Source organism: Pinus tabuliformis, chromosome 9 (genome assembly GCF_031772625.1).
Source record: "Pinus tabuliformis cultivar Carrire ecotype Pingquan chromosome 9, CPIR1, whole genome shotgun sequence".
Lineage (NCBI taxonomy): Eukaryota > Viridiplantae > Streptophyta > Pinopsida > Pinales > Pinaceae > Pinus > Pinus tabuliformis.
Window position 1 is genome coordinate 522,177,619 of NC_142307.1, and position 12,296 is coordinate 522,189,914.

The following is a 12,296-nucleotide window of genomic DNA, read 5'->3' on the forward strand; positions in this document are numbered from 1 at the left end:
AGTTACCAGGCTTTACAACGCCGGAATACATCTCTAGCCTAGACTTCTAGATGTTGTGCGTTAGGTTCCAAAGCGTTTTTATGTTCATTGAGGTTTATTTTACAGTTGATCTTTCTTAAGAAGTTTGCCTTTAAGGTTCACTACGTGATGTAGATATACAATTCCTAAATATGCAATCTAATATGATTAACAATCGTTTACTTTCTTTTAGCAATGAAAATCCTAGCTACTAAGGAAAGAGAAGTAAAATTCTTTCAAAATAGAGCAGAGAGCACACACTAAGATGCACTGTCCTAAATCAATTTCCGTATGTAGTCTAAATGCAAATGCACATGCATGTATTTGTTTTTCAGTTTCCTTAATGTGAAAATGACAAAAACAAAACTAAGTTTTCCTTTAAGGTTCACTGTGTGATGTAGATATACAATTCCTAAATATGCAATCTAAAATGATTACTAGTCGTTTACTTTCTTTTAGCAATGAAAATCCTAGCTACTAAGGAAAGAGAAGTAAAATTCTTTCAAAATAGAGCAGAGAGCACACACTAAGATGCACTGTCCTAAATCAATTTCCTTATGTAGTCTAAATGCAAATGCACATGCATGTATTTGTTTTTCAGTTTCCTTAATGTGAAAATGACAAAAACAAAACTAAGTACAGATATGAACTACCTTTCCTCAAAGCAACACTTTAGCAATTTCTTTTCAAAAACGAAAGGAAGATTTAGACGACACTTTCAATTTCGACTTGAAAACTACTTTCGACACTTCAAAGAATTGATGATTCAAAACAAATACAATGGCAAAAGTGTAATTGACTATCTAAAAGAGGAAGAGTTTATGACACTCTTTTCTTTGACTGAAAACAACACTTGTGACACTTTCAAATCAAAAGACGACAGTTTGATTAAGCTAGTGTTCGCAAAGGAGAACTGTAAATGGTGAAAAATACATAAAAACATTCACAATTCTTTGTCAATGGAGGCTGAATAATGTAAAGGAAGAGAGTTTCAACAGTGATATACTGATCATAGATAGCAAAACTCCTGAATAAAGTTGAAAACAATGAAGAAAAAACCAAAATCTGGAGGCAAAAACAGTCTCATTCAATCATCGCACCTGTAACACAAGGAAACAGGGATGCATCTCACCTACAACACATGGGAGGTGCGATGCATCCGTGTTGCCAATGAGAGACAATGCGATGCTCTAGGGACGAGACTGAGCTTGATTTTCACTCATAGTTTGCAGCTAAGTCCAGGGATTTAGGCTGAGCTAATGATAGACAATAAACACAAAGTATAGGGGCTGATCTAATGAGGTTATTTGAGCTACCACCAGGGCACTTAGGATGTTTGCAAGTCAGATGTTCAGTTCATAAACTAACCCAGAGATTGACTGAAGCAGCGTTGATCTACTTTGCAGTTGCATAGAAAAAGCAGTTCGAAGGCTAGATGGCTTAACTTCAGGCTTCGTCTGTAGTTTATAAAGCAAACAACAATAACTAACAATCAAACTATTCGCTTCCCAGTGGAGTCGCCATTTTGTTATTGGGAAAACTAGTGTCCATTCAGAGCTGCTAGTCCCACTAAGACGGGTAGCTATCTTAGAAACAAACAAACTAAAGTTACTTGTGTTTTCCTTTATGAGAGATAGATGAGAGAGAAGCAGAGAGCACCAACCTCAGTCTTTCACTTGGTGCCTTGCTTGTTTCCTCCTTCCTTTGATAGAGCTTCACCACTCCTTCCTTACTTGTCCCGCTTCAGAGAACAACTGTAGAGTCAAAGCAGCATAATACCATCAAAGCATAGAGATCTATAACCATAAACAATATAGGACCAGATGTATATTAACCATACAAATGCATACACCAATACAAGATTCAGAAATGTACAAGTATATGGAGGAAAACTCAAATAGCTTTATTGATAGAAGTAGTAGAAGAGAGGATTACAACCCAGCGGTTTGATCCAGTGCCATCCTCCCAACATAAAAGCCCTCTTCACCTCATGAAAAGGTAGATCACCCAACACTATAATGTTTCACAGAGAAACCAACAACACTTCCTTACAAAATACAAAATTCCAGCCTCTGGATCTCTAGGATGAGGGATCCATATATAGATATTTGCAGGTGGGTGAGTCAACTTGTGGGATTTTGATTAGTGTCACTTCACTGATAGTTCTTGGTTCCACTTGGAGATTTCATGATCTCTTACTCATCCCTGGGTGAATTCAGAGAGGAAATTGTCAAATGAGCAGTTTCTAGAAGATTCTATGGGTTTCCACCTAGCAAACTACCTCTGCCATTTGTCTGCTCTCGCTCATTGCACCCAATAGAAGGGCTTTTCAGTATGCATCGCACCCTTTGCATGAGACAGGTGAGATGCATCACACGCTTAGCATGGAGCACTCTGTATGGTCCAGTTTTGACCAGTTCTGAGTAGTTTTTCAGGGAGAACTTCTAGGAAATGATGTAATCAGCTGACCTTGTTCCTTTAGGGTATGAAACAACACTTTTAGGGGTTTAGAAGCCCTTGGTTTATGGACATATGTGATTGGGGTTGCAGTGCCCAAATATGTCTATAACACAAGGCTTCCCAGACCCATCGATGGGAAACTGAGAGCAATTGTGAATGTGAATGCATGGCGATACTGAGCATAAGCAAGATTGAATGATCGTGCATGCAAACAATGAATGAAAGATTCAAAAAGTGGAACAACATGCATGTGGGTGAAGCGAGTCACTAAATCGACGACCGTTTTTGTAAAACAGTTTCATGCATGTGACAACAATGAGATGCTAACGAAAACTGAAATAATGCTAGTATGCATGTAAAGGATAACAAGCATTCACAAAAATCAAGCAAACAACACTCGCACAAGCGAAAACACAAAAGGCGACAGAAATGATGCAAAATACAAGTTAAGACGACTTACCCGTGAATAGCTGAGTTAGATGTGTCGAAGACACTTGGATGTGATGTGGGATGTCAAAGCTCCAAGATCAATGTGAATAAGTGAGCTCTGAAGCGTCGAATAAATAATTTTGAGGCTCATGATGCGCATGCCACAAATCTAGGAAAAAGCGACACTTGGAGGAAAGATTCTAAAACAATCTTTGCATGTAATCTCCAGATGCTAAAAATGGCTCCCTAAAATCTAGGGATGATTTTTGCATGTTGCTTTTTACTATTAAGGGAAAAAGTATCCCGTGCATGCAAGTCAAGTTTTCTTGGTCTCGGGTGGAACCGATCAACCCAACTGCACATGCAATAGTCTACTCAGCTGAGGGGAAAAATGTGCATTTCTGGGAGGGAGCTAGGCTAGCTGCCCAGAAGGTTTGCGCAATTTCTGGGCTGAGCAGCTGACTGTTGCCCATAATTGTGCAATTTCTAGGCTAAGCAGCCCTACTGGGAGGAATTGCACAATTTTTCAAGTGAATAGTGACAGGCAAATTTGAACAATTCTAGAGCCCAGTCGGCTACTAGATAGAATTGCGCAATTTATGGAGGGAAGGCTAGTTCCCCTCCAGAATTGTGCAATTTATTGAGGGAGCTTTGTTGAAATGTGGCAACAAGAATATTCCACTTTTAATTTTTCCTTGAATTAAAATTCGAATTTAGTCTCACCAGTTGCTTGAAAAATAATTAATTAATTCATCTTGAGTTAATTAGTTGGAGAAATTCAAGCTAGAAGTCTTTGTGAAGTCATGCAAGAGTTATCCCTTAAATTAAGGAAGTTATCCCTTAGTTAAGGAGATAAGGATGAATTGTATTTGAGTTGTAATTAGTTAGCTCAGTTAACTAAGTTAAGTCCAGTTAAATTAGTTCCAAACAGTTTGAGGAACTAATTGTGAGTTCAGTCAGTTAATGCATGCATGCATGAAACTAGTGTACTCCAGATAATTGAATATTCTCTCATAAATAACTCATGCATGTTAGTTCAGACAAAGACCCAGTTGAGATTAAAGGTAGGGACAATGTACTATTAGTTGCAAGAATTTTCCTATAAGAAAATCTCTTGCATGCAGAAGGAATTCATTCCTTGAGATTTGTGCAGTTTTACAATGTGTTGGAGTAGTGTGTGAGATCAGTGTCACACAAGGTTACAGCTGGAACACCCAGGGAAAATAGTGCAAGGAAATAGGAGGCTTGGAGGGCAGAGGAGAAGGCATATGAGTTGTCTAGTCTGTCTATGAGCAGTGAGAGGGATTGTACTGAGAGTTGGATAGCTGTGAGAGCTAAAGCTGTGTGTAATCCTGAGATATTTCCACTTGTATGATAATACAGATAGCGGGGTTTTTAGCTAAGGCTTTCCCCAGAGTATTCTTTTGTGTTTCATGTGTATTGATTCTTCTTCTTTGTTATATGTGTTTTTCTTGATCTTGCTCAAATTGATTCAGCGTCCACAAGTTTGATTGTAGAAGTAGATTAAGTATTTTTCTTTAGTTATATTGCAAAATCAGGTTAATCTACAGTGAGAATTTCTACATGGTATCGGAGCAAAGGTGATTAGAGCTGTGAACAGTATACTAAGAAGGGAAATTCGAAGTTTGAAGTTCTTGATTGCAGGTACAAAATTGAATTCTTATCACACCTCAAAGTTCACCAATGGCGTTCAATGGCTTGAGACTCGAGTATGCACTGGATGGTAGCTCGAATTACATATCATGGAAGGATCGCATGGAAGTGGTATTAGAAGACAATGGTTTGAAGGATTTCATTGATCAAGAAATCCCCAAGCTAGCTGCAGCTAATGCAAAAGAATTCGCTGAATGGAAGAAATGTGTGGTGAAGGTGAGAAGGATTCTTTTGGAGGGAGTTCGAGACCATATTGTCTCAAGTCTCCATGGGAAGGAGACTCCATTTTCAATGTGGAAGACATTGAAGGACCTATATCAGAACAGTAGCGACCAGAGGAAAAGCTTCGGAAAATCAAGTGTGAGAAGGGTGACACTATTTCTACATATTTGAACGAGCTCACCACCTGCAAATATGAGCTTGGTAGTGTGGGAATAATGACAACCGATGATGATATGGTGAGCCTTGCTCTCCTCGGTCTTCCAAAGAGCTGGCATAGCTACCAGGACTCTGTGAATGGAAGAGAGAAACTGCCAGATTGGGAACGACTGTGGTCGGATCTGATGCAGGAGGAGATTAGGAGGAGCACAAGAGATGGTTCTTCATCTAAGCATGATGATGAAGAAAATCTAACCTTAGCAAGTAAGGCAAGGAAAGGGAAAGGGAAGGCTTCCCATTCCAAATCGAATTCTTTCCATGGAGGGAAGAAGATTGACAAATCTAAAGTGAGATGCTTTAATTGTCATGAGGTGGGCCATTATGCAACTAATTGTCCATTGAAGAAATCTAAGAAGGGATCCTCAAAAGGATCAGAAGGTGAGGCACTGGCCTCTCATTTTGAATTGGATTTTACCCTCATCGCATGCATGGTTTCATCGATGGTGGGTTGTGTTTGGTATCTAGACAGTGGAGCCTCATTCCACATGACCGGCGATAAAATTTTATTCAGTTCCTTGGAGGAGAAAGACCTCAAGATGCACATAGAGATGGATGATGATGGAAAGTACTGTGTTTCAGGAGAAGGCATGGTTTCTTTTAAGAGGGAGCATGGAGCTCCTCTAACCTTGACTAATGTAAAGTATTTGCCTGGATTGAAGAAGAACTTGGTATCGGTTGCGATGTTGGAGGACAAAGGCTATGATGTTGTCTTCAGTAAAGGAAAGGCATTCTTGAGACACATTTCCACGGGTCAGACCAAGAGGATTGGGATTCAAGTGAAGAATCTCTATAAGATAGAGGTAGATGACTGTGCTGTATTGAGTTTGAAAGTAGAATTGGTGCAAAGCGAAGACATTGGCGAGTTATGGCATAGGTGGTTGGGCCACATGCATCATGGGGCATTGAAGATAATGCAACAAATCTCTACCGGACTTCCCAAAGGTAAAATTGAGAAAGTGGACACATGCAAAGGTTGTACCTTGGGAAAGTACGCCAAGTCTTCCTTTCATGATCGAGACAGTCGAGCTGAAGCAATCATGGAACGAGTTCATACTGATGTGTGTGGACCATTCTCGATAGCATCCAATGCGAAACAAAGGTATTATGTGATTTTCATTGATGATTTTTCTCGTAAATGTTGGATCTATTTCACGCAGAAGTAGGATCAAACCTTCTCAAAGTTTTGTGAGTTCAAATCTTTGGTTGAAAAAGGACCAGGGAAGAATATCAAGGCCTTGAGAAGTGAAAATGGTGGAGAGTATGTCTCTCAAGAGTTTAAGGACTTTTGTGCAGCGGAAGGAATTAAACGGGAGTTGACGGCACCTCATAACCCACAACATAATGGGGTGGCCGAGAGGAAGAACAGAACGATTGTGGGGGCAGCTCGGGTGATGTTGCATGACCAAGGCCTACCACTTCATTTGTGGGCTGAGGCATGCAACACAATGGTCTATTTGCAGAATAGAAGCCTGCATTGCATTCTTGGGATGAAGACACTTTGATTTGATCTATTGACAATGCAAACCTCTAGCAACAAACTCCACCACTTCTTTAAACTCAACCAATAGTAGAACTTTTTCACAGCTGTCAATGTCTTTTGATATCTCAGGTGACCTAAATATGGCTTGACATGAAACTCCCTCATGATAAGCTTATTGAGCTCACTGTCATCTAACACATAGATGCTGTCCCTAAATATCACCAATCCATCTGCCGTGAGATGATAATCCACATACTATAGTTGGGATAGGGTCCCTAGGGTAAGTTTTGCGGTTAATTAACCCAAGTTTTGTATAAAATTTTGTAAAAGATGTAAAGTCTCCGTGAAATGAGGATCCAGAGCACATAGGTAGATAAGAGTCAAAGGGGTTTTAGCCCATTGTTTTGGTGGGTTTTAAGATTCTCCCATGGTCCGCGAACCATGGTATTGTATGGAAGAAAACTATAAATAGTTGAGTCATAGTGAGCCTTAGGGATAACTTGAAAAGAATGAAGTAATATAAGTCAAGATAGAGATGGTTTTGGGCAAGTGCTAATGGTAGGAAGGCTCTGCTTCCTACACTTAGGTGAGAAGGGGAAGGCTCCTGCAGCTGAGTGCACAGGAGGCCTTGGTAAGTCCGCAACTGAGTGCATGGACCCCTGTAGCTAAGTGTGTAGGGTAGAGGAGTCTATAATCTGAACATTGAAGATCAATACAGACTGATTTTGAAGAATTACTGTGGAATCTGAGCATTTATGTTAATTATGTTTATGTTATATTTTGTCACTCAATAATATGCTTTCATGAAAAAATTTCTGAATGCTGCGTGAAACTGTTGAATCTATCTTATTTATGCAGGCTTTAAGTAATTATCAATGTTCGTGAAGTTAAGAGTTGATTCTGCTTTGTTTTCTAATGAATTGGATAGATCCGCGTGAAATCATAACTAGGGATACTCATTGATGCACGAAAGTAGGTAATTGGCCTATTTAAGGTCTGCAAAGACTAATCGTAGACCTTTGTAAAGGTCTAGAAGCTGTTTTTATAGAGTTTTAGTGGCGAGCCCTAGAAGGCTATTGATCTGTGCGAAGGCATATCTGAGCTATATGAGCTTAAGAACCACTTATCACATGTCCTTGGATGCAGAAACTTGGTTCTAGCATCCCCAAATACTGCTTCGGGTGAGACTACAGCCTGTACTACGCAGGTTGTTGCTGAAAGGGCCAACAGTTAGGGTTTTGTTGGTTGGCGCGAACAACTCTGAACCCGAGTTAGGCCTCCTTAAGACAACAAATGATTCCATTGCCAAGATCGGGATCTATCTGAGAGATGTGTGATAAATGGTTTCCTATGAAGAAAGAGCTTGATAAGTGGATTGACCAAAAAGTGCACGTGTTCATGGTTCAGGAGGGCAGGTGTTATCACAAAATCAAGCACTGAAAGGCTGCTGATCAGGTAGACCTTGTGTAACTGTTTCAGACCAATCTTTTGACTAAGGCTTAGCCTCCTTAGCCTGAGAGGGCTCTCTCAAAAGGTTATTGATTTTGACTATTAGTAAGATGGCTAACTCTTGTAAGGTGAATTTAACAAATATGAAGGCTGGACAAACATTACATGGGCTTCCATTGGGCTTATGGAGTTAATCATCATTTCAGCAAACTATAAAACCACTCATTCATAGAAGTCAGGGCATGTAATGTTTAAACACTCAAGAAACCTCTCAAAGAAACCTCAACTTACAAATACACACAGGAAATCAGAGCAGCAAAGTGAATTTTGAGTGATTGTGTATCTATACAGTTGTAAAACATAAAGGATAAAACAAAACCACATATATCTTGAGCATTTGAAACACTGTGTGAATCCTGAGAAGAAAAGCAGTCATTTGTATTACTGAAAATAAGTTTTTACACCAGCCAAAATAAACTCTGTTTTCTCAAATATCCAACCCCTATTACATCACTCTCTTGGCTATTTATAGAGTGCTTTTCCTATCTCATTCGAGCTTCCTCCTCCAGCATGAGGGGAGCTCGAAAGTTCTAATTTAATTATAACTCTAACTCTATCTTCTTCGTAGAAGATTCCTCCTTGCAGCTTTGACACATGGTTTCCTTTTCGTTTGGCTGAGATCGCTGTGATTAACCTTTAATGCTCCATGTTTGTCTTTAATGACACATCTTTTTGTTACCCTGAAACATAGGCCCCTGTTTGTCGGTCCTTGATGTGCTGTTCCATTTTGGTCGTCCATCACTTCGAACATGCAGCAGCCTGTCTTCTAGCCCTTGAATAATCCAAGATATGGAACGCTGCCATGTCTCCAGATGAGCTGTAGGCTGTATTTATGGACAGGTGTCTCTCTTTCAAAACTCCCGTTCAAACTGCTTTTTCTGCATTGAAAACACCACCTACAGCAGTTTCGTAGCGCGCTACGAAACTGCTGAGTTATGTTTGTTAATGCATATGACAATCTGAAATTTTGTAGGGCTTGATGCACAAAATGCTCTCCTTGTATCCATTCAGGATTACTGGTTGATTCTTGTTCCTGAGTTGTTATTTGCTGATTGTCATGAAATATTCAAACTCAATATGTAGGCAATCCTCAATCCCGACCTCCATCTTGATGCTGTTGTTAACTGTTGGAAGTGGTGTATAATTCCGCACCCAGAAGTCTTGGTACTCGACAATGTTACTGACATAGTTACGACTGATAGTAACCTTCAAAATGTACCTTAGCCTCCCATTTACATCATTGTATGACTCATATGGCATCTCAACTGTGGAGAACTCGAATGGATAGGTCTTACGATCATGAAGCTCACCAGGTACATCTAGCTCCCGAACAAGGGAAATAAAATCGTAGAAGTTACCCCTGTCGAAATACAACTCTATTTGGCCTAGAAGCTCAATTTTTACACCATTATGCTCAACTTTTTTACCAGCAACAGGTTCTATCAAAACCTCTACAACAACATTTTCTTGGCTTCGAAAAAGAGGCACCAAGGCAGTTTGCCCATTTCCTTTCTTTACAGTAGCCTGCTTACGAGTTTTCCCATCAGAAAAGGTGATAGATATTATACAAGGTAGCTTAAACGCTCCAATGAGATAGTTCATATTTGCAACTGGTCAATGCTTTTAAGTGATCTCCAAAACCCAAAATCTGCAATGATTGGTCAATCCACCCGCAGTTTTCACTTCAAAACACTTGCAAAACTTCCCGAACTCGGCAGACCTCTTAATTCTAACCGACTCATATGAAAAATTCGTTACAGGGTCAGGGGCTTCAATCCACTGGATCTGAAACAGAATAGGATGCAATGAAACATGAAACTTTTTCACCTGGAGCTCTGACCATAGAGAAAAAAAAAAATTTGATACAGTGGTACCCATCTTCATCTTTACATATCCACGGATGACATAGAACTCCATGAGCAGTCAGGCGCTCATAATTCCCGCTCAGATAGTTTTGAAGTAAGCATCTTTCTGATAAGATCCTTTGCACTCTTAGAAATTATGGGCCATGGTTCTGAATCAAAATCAATATGACCTCGTAGAACAACATCGAAAACTCCCTGCTGTGTTTCTGCCCAAAATGGTGGAACACCGCTGAGTAAGATGTATAGGATGACCCCGGCTGTCCACACCTCTGCCTCTGGACCATAGCGTTTGCATAACACTTCCGGGGTAACATAGTATGGGCTTCCAACCACATCAGTGAACACGTAACCAGGTTTGAAAAAGACAGACAGCCCAAAATCAATTTCCTTCAATGATGAATGACAGAAAGCACCTCTTTGTTAGTTGCAGTGCTTGTGCCCATCCCTATCACGAGCATGTTGCTTCAAATGATTCATCAACCTTGTCCCATAGTCTTTTACTTGTTCATCCGCAATAATAGCACAAAAAGCTATTTCTCCAAATCTCTGACTAGGATAAGGGCGATAAGAAATGCCCCCAACAACTTAATTTTGCTTGATGATCATCATTGACTTGTGGCTCCTGTCCATTACAAGTCTAACAATGTACGCCTTTGGCATATTGGGAAGTTGCCTTGCAAATATATTCTTTAATCCAATAAGCCAGATCATATGTTGATCAATTCCATCATTACTAAAACACACGAATTGAAGACGGCCTGCATCTTCCTCTTTCTTGAGTGATTCTTCTCTAGAACAATAGGCTCCACTAGTTTGAATGTTATCAGTGGAAGTAAGCTTATTAGCTTCCTCTTTCACGGAACTGGGTAAAAGAGCAGAACCGGAAGGAGCAACTTGAGCATTGTTGGCTGAGACATTACTGTTGTTGTTGTTACAGCTAATCTTTTCTTCTTTAACTGTGTCAAGAATCGGTTCAGTTTTAACAGTGGTGGCAAGTGCAGCTCCAGCAGCATCAACCTTGGGTTTAAGATTGCGGGAATTAGCAGCGCCGTTGTCCAAGCGAGCGGCAGTGAAGGTGTGCATGGAATCGTGGCCATCATCGGAGTCGTCGTCGGCATCAGAGTCGTGGTCTTGATCCTCTTCGTCTCCATAAGCAAGTAAACCACAAGATACAGACATGAATGATGAGCTAATAAGGTCCTCCACTTGAAACCTCGAGAACTCTGAGCATAACCTGCAGCCATTGCATTCCATACAACTACATCTCTCTCTGGCATTTCATCAAACACTTGGAAACCTTCCTCTATACTCCCACACTTAGAATACATATGCAGACAAAGGCAACTTTGACTTCCATTCGACTTCATAATAATTTATATTACCGCTATCCCCTTTGATGCCAACAGAGCCTGCACGTGTCAAGACCGACATGTAAGACTTTACACATGCTATTCCCGTAAAATTCTTGCAGAAAATATGACAGCTGGTGTGAGATGTACTATGGATCAGCACGAATTCCCCATTTCGTAGCGCAGTTAGTGCAAAGTCGGTGTTTTTCGCTACGAAATCACTAAAACAGGTTGCGCTGCGAAACTGCTAAAGGATTTATGCGCTACGAAAACACTTTGTCCTTAAGCTAGTCTGAGCAATTTTGGCAACAGAATTTTCAGTGATAACAGCAGGAACCCTAAATTATCCAAGGAGTAGTGGTTGCAAAGATTTTTGTACATGAATGATAACACCATGTTCTTTTGCTTCTTCCCTGAAGAAATATATGAGTGGTTGTCTAAATTAGTCGATAGTCAATGGATGTGGAGGCTCGAAGGCCCTATAGTATGGACTTCTAAACTGGAGCGATGTCTGGAGGCATCAGAAAGTAATATCGCGCAGGTGGTGGATCGCTGGGTTGATCGCACGTTGGGAAGTTTTGTGACTTATTTCGAAATCGATAGGAATATCATCTATAATGAAGGATCTTTAAAGGACAACGAGGTAATTATTTAAAATCACTGAAGACTTGGATTAAAATGTTGTTATGTGAAAAGAGGGTTATGCAGTTACCTTGATGTTTGGGGCTATGCGAAGTGGGATATTATTTAGAAGAAATGAAGGGTCTAGCCCAGAATATAGTCCGCTGATTGAACTTCCTTCAAGAAATGATGAAGGGAAGGTGTTGAATATGCAGTGAAGTGCAGTTCAGTTAATAACGTAGGGTATCCCAGGTATACCTCATCCATCCACTCCACCTCCACCTCCACTCCCACCATTCATAATGGAAAGCATGATGAAAATGCCAATTTTTAAAGGAACAGGGACCGAAGATCCAGAACAGTTTTGGTTTGTCACAGATCCTGTTTGGACAACGCAGCAGATTACAGATGATAATATTAAGAAAGCGCAACAGATTACAGATGATAATATTA

The 12,296-nt window shown here is 40.2% G+C and overlaps 1 protein-coding gene and 1 pseudogene across 1 annotated transcript; both read right to left on the bottom strand.

Annotated features, from left to right (window-relative positions):
- Positions 1-9,049: 9,049 nt before the first annotated feature.
- Positions 9,050-9,746, bottom strand: LOC149149503 (vacuolar protein sorting-associated protein 26B pseudogene; annotated as a pseudogene).
- Positions 9,747-10,408: 662 nt separating this feature from the next.
- On the bottom strand, positions 10,409-11,127 carry LOC149149504 (histone acetyltransferase GCN5-like). The gene has a single exon (XM_089442502.1). It carries the CDS (start codon positions 11,125-11,127, stop codon positions 10,459-10,461), a length of 669 nt encoding a protein of 222 aa, XP_089298628.1. The 3' UTR covers positions 10,409-10,458.
- Between the last annotated feature and the right edge of the window lie 1,169 nt (positions 11,128-12,296).